Raw genomic sequence first — 24,992 nt, forward strand, 5'->3', positions numbered from 1 at the left:
TCAAGCCTGACCTATTTCTGGAGGCAAAAATACTAAACCTGAGGCTGTCTCACTTTGGACTCATCATAAGAAAGCAAGATTCTCTGGAAAAGACAATAATGTTTGGGAAAGTGGAAGGCAGCAGGAAAAGAGGAAGGCCAAATACGAAATTGAGTGACTCCTTAAAGGAAGTCACAGGCTTGAGTTTACAACAGCTGAGCGGGGCAGTTGAGGACAGGATATTTTGGAAATTACTCATTCATAGGTCACTATAAGTCACATAATGGCACATAAGAAAAACAAACATTTCTATAGTCCTGTTTAATCATTATATACACAATATTTTCTGAGCTCTTCCCCTCCCCCCCTCCCCGCCGCAACTTTGTGCTCCCAAGACAAATGCCTCACATTCCTCCTCCTTGTTATGGCTTAGATGCAAGCCTAAAGTTAGAACGAAGGTTGCATTTCAACTTCAACACCTTCCAGACTGTTTTCCAGCATCTTGGGCAACCCAGTGGTGCTCAAATGGTACTCAAGCAATGGCAGTCTAATTTCATTGCAGTTCAGAGGCCTACTGTATTTGGTCTTCTGATGACACCAAGGACAGATAGAACTTCCACAGCATTCATTGGAACCTGGAGGATTATGAATGTTTTAATGGCTTCTTTAAGGTAGCATCCAGAACATCTGTCTGAGGGTAGTACAGCATGCATGGTTCCAATGAGAAGAGAGGAGAGGAGCAGGGAGAGAGGAGGAAGTACATGTGTGTCTTCTCTTGTCTGTGTTAGGAAACAGCAGGGAGGGTGCAACAGGTCTGCCATAGTGATACACAGCAGTGAGTTTTGCAGCCTGATGTTCCTATTGCGGATCCGAGAGAAGAGATTCTAGACAGAGATAAGCTATTATTGCATTGCTGCCAAATATCGAACGCTTATCTATCTAGCCAATCTGAAATATCACTGACAGTATTTTTTGCAGTGCCACAGTTTACACAGTGATTTACAGTCCAAGAAACATTCATCACCTCCAAGAACACAAGCCCTCAGGCTCTGATGCTGAAAAGTAGAAGCTAGTAGGAGAGTACAGTATATGCATTCTGATGGCAACCTTCCCATTTGCAGCACAGCTTTGAATTGGTCCTTGAAACATGCAGAATGAGACATGGGTTTCAATATTTGGTGCAACTCAGCTGTGACATTAAAATGACGGTTCTGTAAAAGGACTGGCAGAATTGTTGCAGCTGTAGTAAAATTGCATTTAGTGCATTGACACCCTCCTAATTAGATTATTTTAGCACAATGGTGGACAAGATGTATTTAATTTTAATTGACCAAATTCCTGTCAATGGGTGAAGAGGAGAAAAATTCTAAAGCATATTTCTACATGTACAGCTCTGGTTTCTGATTTTCCACCAATAAACTGCAAATCTGACTGAACAGTTTGCCACCTCTGGGGGGTTATGGTTAGACACAAGCCTCTTCTACCAGCAAAAATCCCCTTCTGCTGGCAGAATCTTTTTCTGCCATCTGATCTCAGAGATCTGCCAGCAAATAATCTGCCTATGGAACCTATCGGCTGTCTTTAAGAATGGCTGTCAGAAGAACCAAAACAAGAGTAGAGAAGATGAAGGGTAAAGGAGAAGCTGAGTTATGGCAGAACCTGGTCTCATCCCACCCCATGGACGAGTAGATTAGAGAAGGATAAGGTTAATCCTAAATAATTTCCACCATGCTTAGACTGGGAGGGATTTGGACTCAACCCAGCTGGGTTCAACTGGCCCATAGTTAGGATGGCATTCAGAGAATGTTTATTCTTTGAATGTTTATACCTTGGGATCTGATTAAGGAACTGTATACACTTGCTCTCATAGCATTATCTGAACATACATACCCCCAAATACCCTAGTACAAATTCTGTGTATATGAACTATGACAAATTTAATGTTCCATTAGTGTCAGGGTATTGGAGTATGTGATACCTTCTCAGTTCCAAGGGTTCCTGGAGGAGACAGATTATTTTGATCCATTTCAGTCCAGCTTCAGACCTGGTTATGGGCAAAAGAGATAGCTAGCTAGCTATTCATTAATTCATTTAGGTATTTTCATTTCTGTGCTGCTTTTCCTCCAATCAAGGATGGTTACCTTGCTGGATGACATACTTTGTGAACCTGATGGTGAGAGAGTGTGTCCCTGCTGGTTCTGCTCGACCTTTCAGTAGCATTTGATACCCTCAGCCATGGTATTCTTCTGCGATGAGACTTAGAGGCACTGTTTTAGCCATGGCGACATATGCTTTAGTCATATCTCACTTGGATTGTTGTGAGGGTTGTCTTTGAAGAGAGTTCAGAAACATCAGCTGGTTTAGAATGCTGCAGTCAAGCTGCTGACTGGGGCAGGTTACAAGAAGCAATACTGCTTGCCAGTGTATTTCCAGGTCCAATTCAAAGTGCTCCTTACGACATATAAAGCCCTGTATGGCTTGTGTACAGGCTACCTGAAAGACCATATCCCTTCTTCCCTGTGACCTTTCTCCACTCCTAAGAACTCCAGGGGAGTCCCTTCTCTCAGCCATGTCTGGAGGGGATGGAAGAGAGAAACTTCTCTCTGGCTGCTGTGGCTAAGCGCCCCCCCCTTTTCCTTCTGGTGATAAGTAATAACTTTCCTTTACAAGCAGGCTTTTCACCTACATTGGGCATTTAAGCAGGACTCTTCTGTGGTTTTGTGGATAGCATTTTAAAAGAGTGCTTTTAAAAGTCTTTTAATGTTTTAGGTGGTTATTTTTATACTATTTTATGTTCAATTGTTTGCGTTTTAATTTATTACACTTTTCACATTAATTGCATTGTATACAATTGTATTGTGAGCTACCTTATGCCCCTCTATGGGAGAAAGACAGCTTAGAAATGATATAAATCAAATAAATGAATAAAAGATGAGGTAACTGTTTTTTTAAAAAAATCTTTCTTCTCTCCAGGGGAACATTTGAGGATTTGTCCACAAGGTTATACTTGCTGTACCAGTGAGATGGAGGAGAATTTTGCGAACAAAAGTAGGAGTGAATTTGAAGGCATGCTGAAGGAGGCCATGCGCTCAGTGCAAATAGTCTTAACAGCCCAGTACAAGAATTTTGATGGTAAGTAATGCAAAGCATGTACAAGTTGGCCCAGCCTGAGAGGCAAGTTGCTATCACTTGTGATTTTGCACCTCTCTCTCTCTTTATTAACACTCATGGCAATTGATTTGAAACATGAACTAGATTTTCCCAAATACCGGATAGCAGAGAACAGAAGATATCATTATTTGTCCTTCTAATTCAGGTAACATTTCTAGATCCAGCACAGTGTTGTAAACAAATCTGGATATATATATATATTTTTTACTCACTCTCTGTGGGTTTCTTTCTCATTTTGTTCCCAAAGGAGTTAGTGCACCATATATTGTACATCAAATCATAAGACCCCTGGGAATGGCTTCCTTTACTGGAAAAGCTGAAATGACTGAAGATTACATGTGAAAGCTGAACTCAAAAGATTTTTAGTGCAGGGAATATACAGTACAGCAAAGCAAGATAAGGAAATGTCAAAGTGTGTCTCTTGGTTCTGAAGAATAAAGTCTGGACTCCAGATACTCAGCTGCAATGCTTCTATTCTTTAAGAGGCTACAGTCAGGCAGTTATGGATCCACATGGCTGCTGTATTGTAGATGTCAATGGCAAAGCATTGAAGCCAGGCTGTGGTTTAAGTTTTCTGAAGCCAGAATTTGAAGAGACATCTAAAGCCAACTGGACACACACTGGAAAATATATCTGGTTTATAGATTCTGCAGGATGTATGGTTTTGCCCATCTGCCTCCCCCAAATGTTCATGATATGCATGCATATGAACCCAGCTGGCAACATCTGTCTGCTTAAAAATAGAGACAGTGGCTGGATAGATCAGTGATTTGGATACTTGGCCACAGCTCCAGAGGTTGGGAATTTGATATTGCCATTGTGCCATTGTGCCTTCCAGGAGAAGAGCCACCACATGTATCCTTGGGCAAAGTATTATGTTTCCCAGAATCCTGCTGGCTATAGCATGCTGGGAGCTATAGTCTAAAAAAGTAATGTTCCCCACCTCTGTTAAGAATTGAACTTAATAGTTCATAGTGTCAGTCTCTGGTGCCCCCACAAGAAGAGAATGGTAAATCAGTTATCAGTACAGTATACTTAGAAAACTATGGAAGAGGTCACCATAAGTTGGAATAGACTTGCCGGCCTGCAATTATTATTATCAAAGATAGCACGAATAGACTGTAACAACACTGGACTATGCACACATGCATTATATCTAAGCTAGCCTTCTACACATACGTTTCTGTGTATATCTAAAGAGTATTTAAATCTGGAGGAATAGAATGTACATCTTTCATTGGAAAAACATTGGCTTCAACCACCAAAATTGCTGATTAATTGAATGTCTTGAGCACGTGAATTGATTATGTTTATATTGTAGGACATTCAGATCTCTTGCCTTGAATATAATTAAAAGCAGAATGTGCTATATAATGCGTAGCATTTTTAAAAATGGTCTGATAAGGGAATAACAGTGTACATTGTTGGATAATTGGCTGTTTTATTGAAACCAAAGTCTTGGTTTTATCTTAAAGTTACTGCTTGGAGTTGTAAGCTTTCTTTATCTGTGTTTTTCTAAAGATTTGGTTCAACTGGCCCATGGGTTTCTTGATTTATTTATGGAGGATGTATTTTATCTTGCCCCTGAAGCATGTTAAAATGAACAAAATACTTCTTCCCATTACTTTCACATTGGAAACTGGAAGTTATTGTGACTGTTCTGACTTAGGATATGGCAGCTTTAAGCATGGATGAAGTGCTGTATCCAAACCAGTTTCCCAGATTCTTCAACAACAGAAAAATGCATTTCCTTCCTGCATATCATTTCCAACCAAGTTGCCTTGAATGACCAGCTGTAACAATCTGTGTTTTCTGTTTTTCATTTCCAAAGTATTCTAGCTTTCAGCATTTTATGTTTTCCAATTTCTTTATTGGCATTCATTCACTTTAGTACTTTTCTTGGTCACCCTCTGGATCCAAGGAACTGTTAGCAAACTAGGACTTCATCCAACCATAATATACAAATCACTGCTTCTGTTCAGCAGCCACCCTCAGCTGAAGCCCTGAGACACCAAACATATTTCCTATGTCCATCACATCTTTTATTGCTTACTTAGTTACTGCCAGCATCAGTGTTTGGTTTAAGCAAGTGAAATAACATTAAAAGTTTTTCAGGATTTGATTTTCAGAGAACCTATTTGACGCAAGCCATACTTGTCATCATTTTAAGATTGCTAGATGTTTTAAACAGAAGCAACCTGATAGAAGCAGAGGAGTCTTGGAATGTAGTTACACAAAATAGGGGTATCGAGACAAAATGTCTGTACAATACATAGGATTGCTTATTGTCCAGTGCCAAACTACATGTTTCAATAGGCCACATGATATAGGTCATCCCAAGACTGGACTATATTAAAGCCCATCATTTTCTCCTGTCTTTACCTATAGCAAAAAGGAAAGATAAAAGCACCAGTCCAGTCCACAAAACATAGCATGAGATGTGTCACAATATCTTACAGTTTTGCAGTAAAGCCATAAGTCAAGCAAACATTTTCCCAAAGACATTTTGTTTCCTTTCACTTGGACCTGGCTCTTTCTGCTCAAAGGTTTTAGAAGCCAGAGTGCTACTGGTGTTTGTGTAAGGTTTGAGTAAATTGCTGTAGAAAATTGAAAATGTGCCAGGGCATTGTGAGGATATTGGTTTTGTAGTACTTGCTTCCCAGGATTGTAGTTGTTTCATCTCGGCCAGAGGCCTAGCTGTTGTTGTGGAAAAGCACCAAGGCCACATCTCAAGACTGATAAAGATAACATTCCTTGCTAACGGCCTACCAGCCTGTTGGGAGCTGTGGAAAGTTACAAGTTGGGCATGGACTTGCAAACAAAGGACTGTATGCTGATTGGATACCACCAAGAGGCAGAGACTTTCATTTAACTTATAGGAAAGGGTGGTTAGGTGTGTGTGTAAGTTGGAGGAGAGAAGATGGACGACAGGTTTAAAGCCTTTGTTGATTGATTGGGAGATTTTAGCAATGGTGACTTAGAATAGCCTAATAATTAAGTAGTAAAACTATTAGCTAGTTAATCATTTTATTGTTTTATGGCAAAGTCTTACAGGAGCTGACTTAATATTTAGATGCTTGGCATTTAACCAGTACAATTGTATATTTTTGTATTTCTTTTGTTTTATAACTTTTTACCCTTTTTGAATATTTTATATTTTGCCCAGGTGTGATTCTTGGAGGAAAGGGTGAGAATGCCTAAAGAAAGTGTCGTAGCCACAAGGGCTGTGTTTGCTATAATTGCCCATAGTTGCCCACTCACACACCTACTAGATCTCACCCAGTCTAGAATGAAAAGCTGGTGGAAGCTGGAAACTAGAGTTTGGCTCTTTCCCCTAGTGGAATTACTTTTCTAAGGAGACACGTTCCTGACAGGCATGTCTTGGTACCTACTTGATTGTGTTACCAGTGTACATCCCAGCACCTTGGTAATCAGCTGCACTCGAACACAGCAGTTGAAGGCAACAAGATAACAAGATTATCAAATAAGAGATGAATTGACTCAATAAAGGAAGCTAGTGCTTTTATTGTGCATTAAAAGTTTCCTCTTCCACCATACCACCCTGAAGTTCCAAGGCTCCTTAGAGATCTTTTTTGACCTGAGGAAGCCTTTGACAGTCTTGGGATGGAGCGGGAGAAACCTTAATGCTTGAAAATGGCTGCTAACACCCTGTCATCAGGATTGGGGGACTGTAGGCAACAATTGGGGGTCATTTTACGATCCCCTGACTCCTAAAGATTCCCCCAGGTCCAAAGGGATCCTGAGGGAACCATAGAACATAGAGGGGGTGGAATAAGAAACTTAATGAGTGATAAAAGCCTGTGACTGATGACAACATCAGCTTCTGTGGACATAAATTTACACAATAGGATTTCTGCTATTGTATGAGTAGACAATATGCAAATATTGCTTATCCTTCCCCAAATATTCACAACTATGGCTGCCTTAATGTGTTTCAGTGGTGCAAGAACACTATTGCAATTAAAGCAGCTGATTTAAAAGATAGAAATGATCTGAGCCATTATTTTATTTTATTTTATTTCTTTGCAGTAGTGTTCTTACACTGTAGAAAATCATTAAAGTAGCCTTGGTGAGTCTGGGATAAATAATGTCATGAATACAACTGAGCTAGTTACTGCACACACAGTCTAAATCATCAATCCTGGATTAAGCTTTACAGTGATAATTTAAAAAAACCAGCAATTCAACCATAACTCCTATTATTATTTAACAACATCAGTTGACAGAGAAGAAAATTGAAAAATACAGCATGTCATGAATTTGTTTTCTTTAAGAATACACATAGTTTATCCCTTTCACTGGTCTTCTTGTTACTTCTTTGTTTATTTTACACTTAACAAGGAAAATGTGGAGGAAACGTTAGAGGCAGAAACAAAAGAATCGTTAGTCTTTAAGGTGCTACAACTTTTTTATCCTATTTATTTATTTATTTATTCATTCATTCATTCATTCATTCATTCTATTTATATCCCGCCTATCTGGTCTTGTGACCACCCTTCCTTTATTTTTCTTTTGTTTTTTTCTCTTGTTTTGCTTGTAATGCTTGCACAGATTAACATGGCTACCTCTTCTAAAACTACCTTTACTACAGTTTCTGTAGTAACTGCCATTACTACAGTTACTACAGTTTCCAACAGACAATGCTGTTGTGTTTGTGATGGAGATCACAGAGGCACTGAAGTCAGTGGAAGAGATCAAACCATCCAAGGTGCCACCAGTGCATTGATGATGCCCAGCTCTATAGAAACATGTCACTTAACACCAAGAGAGCAGTTGGAACCCGCTGAACACTGCCTGAACTCAATAAAGAGCTGGGTGAGGGTGAACAAGATGGGAAGTGTTGTTTATCATTAGGAAGTCAGACACAAGAGATGAACTGTTGAACTGTTCTAGAAGGGGTAGGTCAGGATTGCAGTCTGGAGGTACTTGATTCTATCTCTTCCTGGATTCCCTCATAGCAGCAATTAAGACTATTGATTCTATATCTTCCTGGATTCCCTCATGGCAGCAATGACAAAGAGTGTTTTTGTATAGCATCACTTAAGAAACCAGCAGTGGTCTTTCCTGATATTATTAAAGCAATGATGACTGTTTCCATATTCTCTGACATGGAAACAGTTATCTGTACCCTAGTTATATCGGGAGCAGTTGACTGCTGCAGTGTGCTCTATCCTTGAAGAAGGTTTAGGATCTTCAGCTAAAGATCCTAAGACAGACTATACACCTAGCCTGCTAATTGGTAAACCATATTGAGATCGTATGGCCCTGATATTGGAGGACCTGTACTGGTTACTAGTTCCTTACCAGGCCTAGTTTAAAGTACTGGTTTTAACCTTCAAAGCTCTAAACAGCTTGTGGCCTAGTTATGAACACATTCATATGTTAAAATCTTCAGGAGAGCCCCACTTGAAAATATCAATAACTGAGGAGAGAATTTTCTCTTATTTTGCTCTCAGACTGTGGAATAATAATAATAATAATAATAATAATAATAATAATAATAATAATAATAATAATAATAATAATAATAATAATAATAATAATAATTTATTGTCATTGTAAGTATATACACATACAACGAAATTCACAGACACCCAGAGACCAGACACATGCACATACATAAAATTCCCCAAACACTCCCCACCCACTAAAAATCCCCCACTAAAAATACAAACATCTACACCGCAGGCCAAGTAACACAGTCCAACTAATTATTCACTACTGGTGGTCTTTAAGCTCATTATTAATTGCAATTATAGCTCTGGGATAAAAACTATTCAGAAAACGTTTGTTCCCAGACTTAATTGTTCTATATCTTCTGCCAGACGGTAACAGTTCAAAAAAGTTATAAGCAGGATGGGAAGAGTCTCTCAGGATGCTGTGTGTCTTCCTCAGACAGCGGGATGTGAAGATGTCATCCAGGGTTGGTAGCTGGAGCCCGATGATATTCTGGGCAATTTTAATGGTTCTCTGTAGAGCTTTTTTGTCCGCTACAGAGCTACTCCCAAACCATGCCAGAATGCCATAGATTAGGACACTTTCAATGGTGCTACGATAGTATGACAGAAGTAAATGCTGAGATAAATTTAACTTGCCGAGCATTCTCAGGAAATACAGCCTCTTCTGTGCCTTCTTCATTAGCATGTTGGCATTTATAGTCCATGAGAGGTCCTCTGAGATGTAAGTACCCAGAAATTTAAAACTACCAACTCTCTCCACTTCCTCACCGTTTATGCACAGTGGTAAATGTACATTTCTCTTCCTCCTAAAATCAATTATGAGTTCTTTAGTTTTTTTGATGTTAAGTGTGAGATGATTTTCTTTACACCAAAGTATCAACCTTTGTACTTCCTTTCTATAAGCAGACTCATTGTTCTTATTTACGAGCCCCACCACTGTCGTATCATCCGCAAATTTAATAATTGCATTGGTGTTATACAGTGGGGTGCAATCATGTGTGTACAAGGAATAGAGGAAGGGACTTAGCACACAGCCCTGGGGAGCTCCTGTACTTAGTACCAGGGTAGAAGAATGGTGAGATCCCATCCTTACTGACTGTGGCTCTCCCGTAAAATTTGCCAATAGTTCCACTCCCACTTCTTTTGGAAAAAGCATAGAGACATATTCTTTTAAACAGTCTTTTGCTATTGTTTCATATTGGGGGGTTATTTTAACAGCTTATAGATTGATTTTAATAGTTTATATGGTCTGACTTGTTTTTAATTGCTTTTAAAGATTTTATGGTTGAATCTCTTTCAACTTTTGGTTTTACTGTGTTCTATCATTAAAAGCCATCTTCTGCACTACCTAGTAGTAGAAAGGCGGGATATAAATACAATAGGTAATAATAAGAATAATTGATTTTCCACCACTCCGCTATGATCATTCTATTTCTGCCTTTATCGTGTTCATTTTACCATTAATTGGATACATTTAACTTCCATGTGATAGTGCTGCTTGGTGTCTTTATCCTGTTTAATTGATGTATACCCTGTTCTAACCCATATGTTCAGGAAAGATTACAGTAAATTTTCTCAGTTGTGTTTCCGGATGTGTGTCCAGTCAAACACACAGCCAAGAGCAGAATAAGCACATAGTTAATGAGTGGCTATTTGTTGCTAAGACTTATGGGATTTCCCCTGCACAAGCATAAATTGGTGTGAAATCAGTTTGTGATTCAAATGATGCAGAGGATAAACAAAGCCAAATACTTTTTTAAAAATGATATTGATAAAAAGGTGATAAAAATAATATATTTCTGAAATTTTGTTCCAAGGTAAACTATACTCTTTAAAAAGAGCAGATAAACAAATCAAAAAGTCATTGAAAGGTTTGTAGGCAGTAAGTGCTTACTAAGTGCCTATTTGTTGAAAGAGGTGCTGTAGAATGAAGCTGGGTTGATTGGGGAGCCGAGCTTAGGTGACTGTTGGAGAAACTGCAAAAGAGTTGAATTCAAAGTGTGCTGAGGATTGTGTCCTCTAAAGCTCAACATCAGACCTCAGCTAGGTTTGAATAAAATTCTTCTGAGCGTCTCTGACATTTTTTCCTTGCTTGGAAAACAAAGGCCACATGCTGATTTCTCTGCTGGGGTTTGTGTTGGCCATTCTCCCCTTCCACCAAATACCCTAGAACAATTCTTGATCTGGAACATTATGGAGAATACAGTGCTTAAGCTGCTAGTGCAGTTGCTGCTAGTGCCCACTGCAAAAGCTTTGCAGGGAGGCAAAGTGAGAGAGATCATTATTTGTCCTTCTAAAAGCAATGCATGAATGTCAGCAGGCCAGTGTATTCTGATTACTTGTAGTGCTTCAGATGCTTTGAACATCATTCATGGGACTAAAATTAAGACTATCCCTTTTATTTTGGAAATGATAATCCTGAGATGCGTAAGGAACATAGTGGTGCCCTATGCACTATGGTAGCATTGGCTACATTCAGAGTTATAAAAATCAACTTTCATTTGCAAAACGGTACTTCCCAGAGCAGATAAGGGGGTGACGGGGCAGGGGTGGTGGGTGGAATCGATTCCAATAGTGTCCTTTCTACTGGTGCATACTCTGTTGGGCATAGCCCATAATTGAAAGCAATGAATAAAATAGGAGTTTGTCTATAGAAAGTAACAGTGAATATTGAAAAGAACAAGGCTGCTGTTATGAAATTAATCAAAGCACAGTTGTTAAAACTCTAATATCTCTCCACCCTTCCCCTTTTTCCTCCTGTTTGATTTTGTACTACAGTATTCCTCTCTTCCCAGGCAGTTGTGTTCAGCTTAGTTACAAAGACTATGAGGCAGCTGACCTTTAGCTGGAAGCTGGACACTTGGCTTTTCAAAACTATTTAGTCCTTTTATGGAAATGTTAATGTACAATTCAAAAAATGGTCCTGATTTCTTGAAATAGCTGCGTAATTTATTAAAAAAGAACAAGGCTGACGACTTAGGATACTTCTAAGCTCTTTTGTTGTAAATTATGTAAGTATGTATTTTTAGCAGGCCTTCTGCAGAATTACTTGATGTTAGCTCTAAATTGGTTAATGAATAGGCAAAGAAGACAACTGAAATCATGACCATGACATTTTATTTCAACAGTTACACATTCTCTGAAAACTGAATCACTAATTCAGATGGTAAAAGGAAGGAAGATTATGTTGGAAGTTGTCATGACCTAAAGATTAACAGTCCTACTATTAATAAATTACAGTGTTTTTCAGTACTCTTGTTTCAGACTTCAAACCCAAACAAATGCTGCTTTGTAAGAAGAATTCATTTACATTAGCATTCCATTTCAAACATACTGCATTCTTTATTGTAGTCTTTATATGGAGGCTTTTTGGTGCAGTTATCCCAGTCATAAAAACATGGAAGATTCAGGAATGAAAGAATCAGTGCAAAACATAAGCATATCTTGAGCTGATGTTTCAGCGGACTTTAGAACATTATATTTGGGGGAAGACATTTTGATTTTTTTTGTATTTTTCTCTCTCCTTCCTCTTTCAGAGATGATCAAATATCATGTTCTGTTGGACTGGTTTAAACTGGGTGGGTCAAGCTGAGACTCTTAAAAACGTAATTTTTAGACCTTCTCCCCAAAGCCAGTGGTCATGCTAGCTAGGCAGCTGTAGTCCCCCCCCCCCAAAAAAAAAACCTTATTCAAGCTCTGAAAATCTTCAAAGACCTTGCTGGAAAAGCATGTCCTTGACATCATTGATTTGGAACTCCTTTGATGTGTCCAGTGGGATGTATGAGCAAACACAGGAACAAGAGAAGTACATTAGCATTCCTGTTTATCCCATGAAAGCCATTTCACTAGAGGTAGTGCCTCTGTATGGTACTTTATCCTTCTAACCACAAGTCTTCTGGCATGAATGAACCAAACTGATGTGGACACTGTAGCCATTACAGATACAGTGGGGCTAAGGTATGCAGAAGGAATAGACAAGATACCATACAAGTCCCAAAGAAGCCCCATAGTATTAAGGTCAACTTTGTACTGTGGTATAAGGGAGGTGGAAATTCTAGGTGGAGCAGAGAATGGGATGGAACAGGGATCTTAAGGAAGTTCTAGGAGATAATGATTTTAAGAAAAGAGCCCCTAAGGAGAAAATTGTTCTGATATATTGGGTGTGCGAGATGGAAGGACTGAGGGCTCTTTCTTGGAGGGAATTAGGCAGGGAACAGAGATCTGAAAAGCCAGGATCTGTGGTCAAAGGAACAACTAGTCACCATAAGCAAACACATTTCTGCATGTTCTTTTATTATTCTGTTTCCTGAGATTGTTTCTATGCTGATTTTATAGAGGGATGTCTTTTAGTTATTCTATCTAGACTAATCATATCTCATTTTATGCTCAGGTAACCTTCCTTGAGGCAGTGGCAATGTTGTAGATATAATATATCTTGACATCAGCAAAGCCTTTAACAAAGTGTGCCATGATATTCTGATTAGCAAGTTAATTAGGTGTTGGCTGGATAGCACAAGTGTCAGGTGGATACACAGTTGGTTACAGGATCATACCTAGTGAGTGATTATCAGTGTCTCTCAAACTAGGAGGAGGTAACAAGTGGGGTACCACAAGGCTCAGTCCCGGACCTGGTGCTCTTCCAACATTTTCATTAATGGTCCAGTGCTCAAGTCTATCAAGATATTTTCAAATTTTGTTTCTTCCTTCCAAGGTATTAGCTATTCCATGCAATTTTATGTCATCCACAAACTTTATAAGTTTCCCATGAACTCCTTCATCCAAGTTCATGGATGAGGGAGTTCATGGGAAACTTATAAAGTTTGTGGATGACACAAAATTGCATGGAATAGCTAATACCTTGGAAGGAAGAAACAAAATTTGAAAATATCTTGGTAGACTTGAGCACTGGACCAAAAGGATCTTGATAGGCTTCAGCACTAGGCCAGAAAGAACAAAATGAAATTTAACAGGGATAAGAGCAAAGTTCTACACCCGGGGGGGGGGGGGGAGGGGGACAAATGTATAGTTACAAGATGGGTAACTGTGGCTCAGTGATATTACAAGTGAGAAGGATCTTGGAATTGTTATAGATCATAAGCTGAATATGAGCCACCAGTGTGATGTGGCTGCAAAAAAGGCCAGTTCTATTTTACGATGTGTTAACAGAAGTATAGTCTCCTAATCTTTAGATATATTAGTCCCCCTCTATTCAGCATCGTCCCAAGCCAGCTGTTTCTGAATTAATATATATATTTATTTTATGCTTCACTCCTTCACAGCCAAAACACGTCAAGTCTGAGCTTTTTAGACCAGAATAAAAGTTTACATTGTCAGTATTTTTATACATCTTGAGAGTCAGTCTCCCATTTGTAATTTTGCCAGATGGACTCTATGGCCTTATAGGTCCTTTCCAATTCAGTTATTCTATGATTTGTGGATTATTGTAATTTTCAATATTCTGTTGCAATCTGCAGTCCAACCTAATAATATATTGGAATGGAAGGTAATAAATACATATGAGAACCAGTGTGGTGTAGGGAATAAAGTGATGGACTAGGATTCAGGAAATTTGGGTTCAAATCCTTGCTTGGCCGTGGAAACTCCTGGGAGGTAGAAATGCTAAAACCGCACATGAACTATCTTGCAAACCCTGTTAGAATCACTATTAAGTCAGGTGGTGCTTGATGGCACATAACATACTATATGAATGATAGTTTGACAAATTTGTGGTTCATTTAATAGTTGCTAAGAAGAAGAATTATATCACTTCACCATTGTGATCTGAGAACCCTTAGGAGCCAATACAGCCAAGAAGCAATAGGTAGCACCCAGAGGAAAAAGAGGAGGAGGAGGAGGAGATTCTAGTGAGCTAGATTCTGTGTTATCTCATCATTTAGCAATTTTATTGGCAGATCACTATTGCAGCTTTCACAGCATATGGTAAGCAGCAGCTTCCTATGATCTTGGCTATGTGGTGTAAAGCACAGTTGGAAAGAGAGGAAATGCCCAGAAAAATGCAAGGGTCTTTTCTGTGGAATATCCCCATAGTCTTCACAGGGTATTAGCCAGTCAAGCACATGGTCATGACCCATGCTGCTTCTGTTATTATCACTGAGGGTTAGCAGGGACCAATGGTCCATGCAGCCCAAGTTCTGCAATGGCACAACCAAATCCTTTAATTTGACTGATCTGCCACGTCACATATTTATTCTGGGGCTGATGATCCCTATGTGGTGGATGAAATTTGTGCAACATAGCAGTTTTCAGAAAGGCAGCTGTGTTTCAGCCAAAGCAAGGACAAAAACAGAAATGTTGCTGGACCTCCTCAAAAAGAACCTCCTTGGGTACTTTTTAAAGAGAAAGATGGGATTAAAAATATTTTACATAGCTAGTAAAATAAATGAACAAATTTGCAGTGTGAGCTGTTGTCAATTATAGTCCACTTACAAAGTGTGTCATCTTTGTTTTGTAGTTTCTTTAGCCACAAATCAATGCCAAAATGCACACTCACCATGCATGCTAGCGCAGGCAGGGCATGCAGAATCAAAACACTGGCACTTGTTGATTGACAGGAGCAGCAGCACAGACCAGATAGGTGGGATATTAAATAAATAAATAAATAAATAAATAAATAAATAAATAAATAAATAAATAAATAAATAAATAAATAAATAAATAAATAAATCCTTTGCCACCAACTTTTGCAAGCTTGGTATATTGTCCTTAAAAAAGATTAAGCAGGCTTCTCTCTCTCTCTCTCTCTCTCTCTCTCTCTCTCTCTCTCTAATATTACAGCTCCTTGAACCTTTCAGTCATCATGTTTATTGGTTACACTGGCCTGGGTATATTCTAGGAGTGGCAGTCCCCCCAAAAAAGTTCTGGATTTGTAGTCCAACAAAAGGAATTTGTCTGTTAGCCACCTCACTGTTCTTTGAGGGTCTGCTGTTTTTAATAAATCGAGCATTGTGCTATGTAGTTCTTTCTGTGTGTGTTTGACTTCATATATAACACATACCAAAAAAAAGTCTGAGGGGGTGATTAACATGATTGCCTGCAGTTTTGGACACTATTTAGAGGAATGAATATCTTAGTGGTTTAGGTATCTGGCTGTGGAGCCAGAGGTTGGGAGTTCTATTCCCCACTGAACTTCCAAGGAAAAGCCAGCCATGGGCAAGCCGCACAGTCCCAGGATGCCCTCTGGAGAAAGAAATGGTAAACCACTTCTGAATATTCACTACTTCAAAAACCCTGGAAAGGGTAAATTGGAATCCAGTTGATGGCATGTTGTTGTTGTAATCATTGTCATTGTCATCATTGCTGGTGTTGTTGTTGGGGGCATGACTATGAGAATTACCTGGAAAAGCCCCTGCACTTCAGTATTTACCACTCAGCTATGGCATGGGCCATCCTTAACAATAAATGCAGAATCAGTCCATGCCAATGGTCATCATGAAGTCAGGAAATCAGTGTATTAGAAGGATCTTGTAGTTTGGAACATTCACAGAAGCCCAGTTAACTGAGGAGTAAATCGTCACAATGACTGAAAAATAATGTCAGAATCAGCTCTATCAATTTGTCTTGCTTTCTTCTGCTGTCGTTGTTTGGGAAGCCATTTTTTAACTTGACTAACACAGTTTGTTGTCCCACCGTGTGGTAAGTCTGAGGCTTATGTACAGCAAGTAAACAAGCTTCAGAACAAAGCAGAGTGTTTCCTTTTATTCCTCTAGGAAAGGAGGTGATAGAAACCTTGAGCTGTCCTGCTGTTTATCTGGTGTGGGAGGAGGTGGAGTAACATCTACCTTCAGAAGAAAAAAAAACCCAGTAAAAATAGGAAAGTGATTTAGGGTGATCCTGCTGCTGCTTTCAACAGGAATCAAACCTTGGCAAATAGGCCATTCTTTCGTCATAGAGTAAGTAGCAGCAGCTGTCTCAGTAGTTGTGATTTACCTGAAATGGTGCATGTGCTTTTCTATCAAAAGCACATGCCAGAACTTGGGGAGATTAAACCTGACAGATAGCTGCCTCAGGGAAGCAAAAGTTTCTGCTCACCTGTAATGGGGCTCAAGCACCTGGAGATTTGCTTTCGCTTTGCAACCCCTTCTCTTCCTGTCAAAAAGCTTGCATCGATCATAGCCTGACAACAGGGTTCTGAGGGTGCACAATGGTTTGTTTTAAAGGACGACACAGGCAGTCTCTTTCTCTAGCCATATTCTCTCTGTTGGAAAAGTCCACTGACTAGACAAGAAGACAATCTTTTGGGGCTGAGTGGAGAAGGAATAACAGACTGAATGGAGAGAGCAGGAGCTGACATGTATCATGTTCTGCAGTGCTTAAAATAACCAAAATTTAGGCCAGAAGAGTAAAGTGTTTGCTTCAGCTCTGTGCACAGTGGCATAACAGATGTTATCATGTTGAGTCTCAAATGAATCTGTGGTGTTGAGTCAAAAGTGGAATGACATCTGTTTGGGGACTTCAAAAACAGCTTTGGCTTTACTGTGATATACAATTGCACACACTAAGTTAATGAAGTACAGTCAGTCATTTCTGAGGACAGCAATGGCGGATTTTACTTTAATGTTCAGGGAGACTAACATCTAAATCCCTTTGAAACCGTCTGTCTCCTGGAGTATACAGTCAGTCCTCCAAGCTCTGATTGTAAAAGCATGATAGTATCATCAGCAACTAAGGAGACATCAGGATGAATACAGTTGCTGGCTTGGGTTCAGACTAGTGAAGTGAGATGGGAACTCCTGTGTTCTTTTTGCAGCTCTAATCCTAATAACAGCAGCCTAGGTCGGATGCACTAGACTGCAATTAACAGTAATTAATACCAAGATAATATCTCCCATCATTCTTGCCACTACTGTAATCCAACTAAACATTTGTTACAAGTGTGGTGCCAAAGTACAGTATATGCTAATACAGATTGGAAAAAAAGGGGGGGGGTTTTCCTAGCTCTACTGCTCCTTAACTGAAAACTGAGCATTAAACTAAGTTTCCATTTTTTTAAAAAAAAGTATGCTAATCTTTTAATTCAATCTCATAATGTCATTATATGATAGGACAGTGCTGGTCTCATTTCAGAATTATATCTCTATTAATATTTGCAGAATTCCCCAAAGGATAGGCAATCTGAGACTCATCTTTTATCTGATAAGCTTGTTTTTTTTTCTCTGTGTGAAGCAACTCTGATGTATCTGCAATCTGAAATGGTAGAATCCAAGGAGGGTTGTACCAGGGGATCAAATTATACGAGCAGTGTGCTGTCACTGTTTTGGAACTGCAGTCTTATGGCACAGAGAGTACAGTATTTGAAAGTGGCCATCTTGCATGCAGTTCCAGGAGGATCCACTGTATCAGAACTATTACAATACTGTTGAATTGCAGAATCTCAGACCACCAGAAGATTCCCTCAGTTTCTGCAATTTTACTTGTTTTGTTGATTTGCTTGGAATAGGCCAGGGTAACTGTAGCCCTCAAGGTAATTTAGCCTTAGAGTTCCCTCAGCCACAGCTAACGTGATCAGTGGTAAGAAACTTGAGTGGTTGTAGTCTGGAAACAGCTGGAGAGCCATAGTTGTCCAACTCCGACATAGGAGAAGAATGACTTCATACCCACACATTCTTCTTCTGTTACACACTTAATGACGTTTATTAATAATAGAATATTGTGGGAGGTTTTGTTTAATTTGTTTAAATTGCTTCATTTGTTTTTAATAGTGTTTCCAGTCACCTTCAGTGCTATTTTTAGCAGAAAGATGGGATAGAATTGTTAGTCGTTTAGTTTAGTCGTGTCCGACTCTTCGTGACCCCATGGACCAGAGCACGCCAGGCCCTCCTATCTTCCACCGCCTCCCGGAGTTGTGTCAAATTCATGTTGGTTGCTTCGATGACACTGTCCAACCATCTCATCCTCGGTCGTCCCCTTCTCCTCTTGCCTTCACAGTTTCCCAACATCAAAGTCTTTTCCAAGGAGTCTTCTCTTCTCATGAGATAGCCAAAGTACTGGAGCCTCAGCTTCAGGATCTGTCCTTCCAATGAGCAGTAGTAACAATAAATATAAAGAAATAAGTTAGAGAACCCAAGTGACCTGGTTTGATACTTTCCACTGCCCAAAATCCAGTGTACTACATTGCAGCAGAGTAGGCCCATTGAATCAGAGTGGATATAGTGAGTCAACTTCTTCATAAACCGTACTGATTCAAATAGGCTTGCTGTATGTGCAACTTATATTACCATAGCAAGTCTCAGTTAGAGTAGGCCCATTTTAATCAATGGAACGTATGGAAGAGATGACTTACTAAATTCCCATTGCTTCAGTGAGATTACTTTATTGAAATTTATGACGCTAAGCAACAGGATTTTTGGCCATTGAGTCATGCTTATGAGTCATCAAATGCATCACCAAATCCATGCTCCCAATATGGCAGACCATATGATGGCAGAAACTGATGGGGGCGATTTTCAGATGTGGGGAAAATACTGGTCAAATAAACTGATGAGGATCCAAGAGTGGCTATGCTTGGATCCAGACGGCCTTTTGCAATTAGTCAGAATTTCACTTTGAATTTGTGAACAGGCTATTAAACTGTAATCACACTGCTTAATCAATTAATTCCTACAACCCCAGTGTTTAATCATTTGGAAGCTTTGACTTAGCTGTTTTCGAGCCTGCCAGACAAAAGGCAGAAGAAATGCAATGTCTCCTTTATACTTGGCATTATGCAGAGATTCAGTTCTTGCCAAAATCCAGTGGAAAAAGTTGCAGGAAGACCACCTGACCTTGTCTTATTTAAGTTAACATTTAGCAGGACTTATAACCTATAAGATAGCATTTTGTATGTCATATGTACTAAAACAGATTTGTTTTTAATTTCTAAAGCAAATATCTGTAGTCCAGGAAGACTACCGTCATGTTACACCTTCAACACTGTGAATTATATACTTTCACAGTGGTCCTGCAAATACTTATTATGTGTATTGCAGATGGGCAGAGGAGCAACAGAAGCAAAAGTCCTGAATGAGCGATGATAAGTCAAATGTATGTTAGAGGATTCCCTGAACTCTTCATTTTAAAAGTTCTAGGCTGCTTAGCCTTTATGATACCCTTCAGAAAGCCAGTTGAATAGCACCTGCTGTGCACATAATTAAGGTGTCTCATCTGGAAGAGATACTAACATAATAGAACAAAGTATTCACTCTTCACTGTACTGTTGAAATCATGCTCGTGAGATATGTGCATCTTGCTTTGATCCATCAACTAACCTGATAAAGGAGTTCTAGAGAACTTGAGAGCTTATATTGTATTGATGTATTGATTGGTCCTAGTGCAGCCATTGCCGAATTTTGGGGGGAGGAGGGTTATAGTATTTTGTAAGTCTTTAAATTGTGTTTTGCTGAACTTCTCTCATGTGAGAAAATTAACAAGTGCTAACCTCATATCCTCCTTTCTGCACATTCTTTGTACAGTGGTGCCTTGCTAGACAGTTACCCTGCATGACAGTTTTTTCGCTAGACATTGGCTTTTTGCGATCGCTATAGCAATTCGCAAAACAGTGATTCCTATGGGGGAATTTTGCTGGACAATGTTTGGTCCCTACTTTGCAAACCGATTTTCACTAGATGACGATTTTGACAGCTCTCTCCGCGCTCACAAACAGGTGTTTTCGGGACCTAAGCTTCGCAAGACAGCGATTTAAACAGCTGATTGCAAAGCAGCTTTCCTATGCCCAATCTTCGCTAGACAACGACTGTTCTTCCCCATTAGAACACATTAAACAGGTTTCAGTGCATTCCAATGGGGAAATGCTTTTCGCTAGACAGCGATTTTAGTGGAACAGATTATCATCATCTACCGAGGCACCACTGTATCATTCAAATCAGATGGGAAATAGGCACCCATGCCTCAGGGATCAACATGGATGTGATGTTTGGGGACTATAATTATTGGTAAATTTTTATTGCTTGATTGCTTCCTTGTGTGATTGATTGATTGATTGATTGATGATTGATTGATTGATTGCCCCATTCATGCAGCACATTATTCCCAGTAGTTCACACCATGATAAAATATAACCCTGCAATGATAGAATTATAAATAAAGCCAAGAGACTATAAAATGTAATACATACAAGAGGCTTACTGTCAGATAAGGTGGAACACAGGGCATAAAAATCAGATATGAAATCAGGCAGGGATGTCATAGAAGGCAACAACAATTTTTTTTTTAGAATCCTCTTAAATGTTGGGATTCCAGAACTTATAGTCCAAAACACAAATCTGCACACCTCTGAAATGGACAATGTACTTTCCATATACAAAGTGTCAGGTTCACTCCCTGCCAACTCTAGCCAAACAAGTCATGCCAGGAGAACAGACACCTCTCAGCTGGAGAGTTGATTTCTGTCAGAACAGAGAATATTGAGCCTAGATGGGCAAGTGCTTTCACCTGCAATAAGAGAACATCCTCTGTGTGATCCAAGACCTTTGTAGAAGTGATGTTACGATTCTCCAGTAACCATATAGGCAATCCCTTGGTATGTTTAGTTTTCGGGGTAGAGGTTACAGCAACCTCTTCATCTTTATTTTAACTTGCAGATTGGTTTGGTGACCTCAGGGGGAAAAAAGAAGAAGAAAGGGTGAGGGATTGGCTTTTCTTGCAGTTCCCCACCACCAGCTGCCTGATCCAGGCAATTGGTACCGTTCTGTCATAGTGCTGGTTTCCGTGAGCCTCAGACATATGTCACAGCAGTACCTTTAGTAAAACGTAGAGACCTAATTTTTTCTCACGTGAAAATAAAAAACTACAACTATTTTCCTCACCACCCAATGGGGTACCCTGCACGAAATTTGGGAATGTGTTTAGGAAACTGATTTTTGCACATTTCTGTAAAATGTAAATTATAGGAAAGTGCAGTAAATATTGCCTTTTTGCAGAAACTCGCTGACATAGCAGCACCATGGGAGTTGTTTTTGTCTTTTTTCTTCACTAAGCCTTGTTGATCACTTGTGCTTGCTTTGCTTGTAAACCTATTTAAAAGGCAGTGGTTTTGTACAACAGCATTTTGAGTAAAATGTAGAAACCGCCATGGAGAAGATGCTTGTTGTTTTACTCTTGCATGAGGGGAGAACTGGTATGAGGGTTGGAGGATCCTATACAAGCTGCCAGGCCATTTTGAGAGGCCCGGTTCTGGGCCAGAAATGAGGCATTGTTGAGATTGTATTGTAACATGACAAGAAAATCATTCACCAAGTTGAGACTACCCTTCTCAAGAATTTCAAATTTTACATTACTCTATATGTTTTTAAAATAGCCAAAAAGTCATTTTCCACACTGTACAAGTGCTAGAAAATATTTCTTACAGTGTCCGTATTCAGAGCTGGAAATGCTAGAGCCAACAAAGCTGTTAACGATGGCCTAAAACAGCAAAGTGGTTTCCTTGTAAAATATAAAGCCTTTTTTAATGCCAGTAAAAAATGAATAAATTGGTCTTTGAGGAGTAGTAAATGGCAATAAACATATTGCTTTGCAGCATGTGGTAAACTCGCTATTGAGATACACTTCTGCAGGGAATGGAGTGCTGTTTGGATAACTCACACCTCTAAAATAGAAATGCCCAACTGTGCCATCCCATCATCCTTTTATTCTTTAGCATGGGAGTTGTTTTATTTTCAAAAGAAAACTTAAGTGTGTCTGTCCAACTCTAAACTCAAGCTGGCTACAATCTATTTCAGTGGCTTCCAGGAGGTTCCTTTTTTTAAAAAAAAAACCAACGACAATGCACATAGACCACAATCCTTGCCTCCCTAGTCTGACCTTCAATCCTCCTGGAAACAAGATTTTCTTGTTTTGAGCAGGCCTGCCTGTTTTACCTCACTGCCTCTTCTCCCCTGAAACTATCTCCCTGAGCAGGAACAATGGCCACCTCTCTCTTCTTTCAGCTTCTTCCTCCTTGGCACCTACCTTTCTCATAGCAGGGTCCAGGAACCCATGAACTTTCTGGTGTTACTATATTTTAAAATATAGAACATCAGACATGTTCTGTAGACTGCAGTGATGGACGTCACAGTCCAGCTTCATCTGAACAGCCATTGGTTCTTCAAAGCTATCATTGTCCCTCTCCTCCCTCCTTGGGTTCACATTTAGGGACATGCATAGACTCTCTTCACTCTTCTATTTAAACTGTAAAGAAATATTTACACTGATGTTGCTTGGAAGATAAAAAGAATAGAGTTAAAAGGAGTATGTACCATATGACGGAGCTGAATAATATTGTGTGATGACAATTGAGACTTTAATTTTGCCAGTGGCTTGACATTAGCTTGTGTTTTGGCTAGAAAGGCTGAATGAGGATAAAATGTGACATGGACAGATCAAGCCCATAAGCAGTAGTGGAGGTTTAGCACTGGCTTAGGACGAATTTACTTCCTTCTATATGTTCCTGCACAATGACTAAAGTCACCTTAGGAATTCTTCCCCCTTTGGGTGCCATCTCTCACAATGGTGCAAGGCATGTTGATGACAAACAGACAGCTGTCAGAGAAAGGCTGCCTTATGCCCTCCCAAAAGAGAGCCATCTACTATCTTCACTGGCATCATTTGGATGCCAGGCTATCTTCTTTCTTCTCATAGGCCTTCAGTCCTTGGTGTGCATTTCTATTTATTGCTACATTTCAGTATTCTGCTATCTGACATTTTCACACATTCAGCTGGTTTGTTTTTATTCTAAAAAGATATGATATTATTATTTGCTTTCATATTCATAAACCATTTTGAGGACACTGGTGAGCAGTATATAAAAATTTCAAATAAATATGTGGCTGGATGAAGAGGGAACTAGCGAAAACCCAATAGGAAACTATCCCAAGACATTTTGCTGCTGAGGAAAAGGACAAGATGTCCCACATGATTCTGCATGTAGAGAAGCTGACCCAAATGTCTCAGTTAGATCTCATTTTGTCAGTGGTGACAGGATAGCATGCCAACCTGAAGGCACTAGCCAGGTTTCCAGACAGGCTGTGTATGTAGCATAAGAGACTTCTGTTCTGCAGCACCTTGTCATACTGCCTTGCAAATGTACATACCTCAGCATCTGCTCCCTCCTTCCTTATCTTTTCGCCTTTTAGAAACACGATACTTCTGTATGGTTTGGTGTTGTTGTTGTTTTAAAAGTTATAACATCTAGATCAGTGTGGTTTGAAGCTTCTAATAGCACAGTTGTGAAACTCCTTCCCAAGATAAATCAAGTTAGCTCCCTGCCTGTTGAGTTTCTGGTAAGCAGTCAAAATCACATTATTCTGGAAGGCCTTTTATCCCCAGAATTGATTTTAAAACGGACTTTTAGAAAATGTTTTAAATCTGCTTTTCATGACAGTTTGTAATCTGTTTTTAAAATAATGTCTTAAGGCTGTTTTCATTGGTTTTCACTTGTCTGCTCTGAGAGGTGAGGTCAGGCAAAGGTGGTAAAGAAATACAGTATTTCAGATGAATTAACCAACTATGCTCTAGTTCCTCTTGTCTGTGTTTTAGTCCAACTCGTCTATTCCAATACATGCTTCACTGGGTAGGTAGGTTCCATACTGTAAGCTCTGATGAGTTCTTACATCTCAGTTGTAAGAACTAAGCATCACCATGCTTGGTGAGGAGAGACTAGCCCCAGCCTTTACTCATCACTTTCTCCAGATGATGACCTGTAAAGATAAGAGGTTTCTGTTCTAATGGGGGCTCTCCAGCTAAGTGCTGGAAAATTAGGGTTGTTGTGTAAATTTAGAGTTTACACAGAAATAGGAGTTTCTGCTCTTCAAACTTATTGCTCTGCGTGTGGCAAGACTGACAATTGAGAAGAGGTAGTCATTCCTCTCTAGGAATGTTGATGGCAACCAGTAAGGTAACAACTGAATAAGACTCTCGTTTCATATTACTTCAATCATTTTGGAGGGTCAGCATTTTGTGGCCTTAAAATACACGGTTATTGTTATTTTCTTGCAATTAATGTGTAGAAGGTCACCAGTTAGTCACCAGTGGCTCTATATTGATAGCTTTTTTATGTCTGAGTCAACTGTATAAATATGTTTTACGCTCTTGCAGTAAGTTTGAAGTGCCATGAAATGCAGTCAGAATGATTCTAGTCCAACATAGGAAATAAAATGTTTGACCTTTTCTACTGTTAGTGACTAGTAAATTATTGCTTACTAGTCTTGACATTCATTCTTTACTGTTTGGTTTCATTTCAAGATGTGCATGTTAAAGCTACAAGTCTGAGAGTAAGACCCACTGAACACAGCTTGACTTAATTGCCAAATAAAAACCCACAGGATTTTAAATATTTTTTCTTGTATTTTGCAGGCACATGCACATAATTCT

The 24,992-nt window shown here is 39.4% G+C and overlaps 1 protein-coding gene across 1 annotated transcript in view; it reads left to right on the plus strand.

Annotated features, from left to right (window-relative positions):
- The window catches only part of GPC1 (glypican 1), a 251,897-nt gene that overhangs the window by 122,469 nt on the left and 104,436 nt on the right, over positions 1 to 24,992 (plus strand). Inside the window, exon 2 of the mRNA XM_020786409.3 lies at positions 2,953 to 3,111. Coding sequence (XP_020642068.3) covers positions 2,953 to 3,111 — 159 coding nt within the window. The remainder of the gene's footprint in view (positions 1 to 2,952; positions 3,112 to 24,992) is intronic.

This window comes from Pogona vitticeps, chromosome 3, assembly GCF_051106095.1.
Source record: "Pogona vitticeps strain Pit_001003342236 chromosome 3, PviZW2.1, whole genome shotgun sequence".
In the NCBI taxonomy this organism is placed as follows: Eukaryota; Metazoa; Chordata; class Lepidosauria; order Squamata; family Agamidae; genus Pogona; species Pogona vitticeps.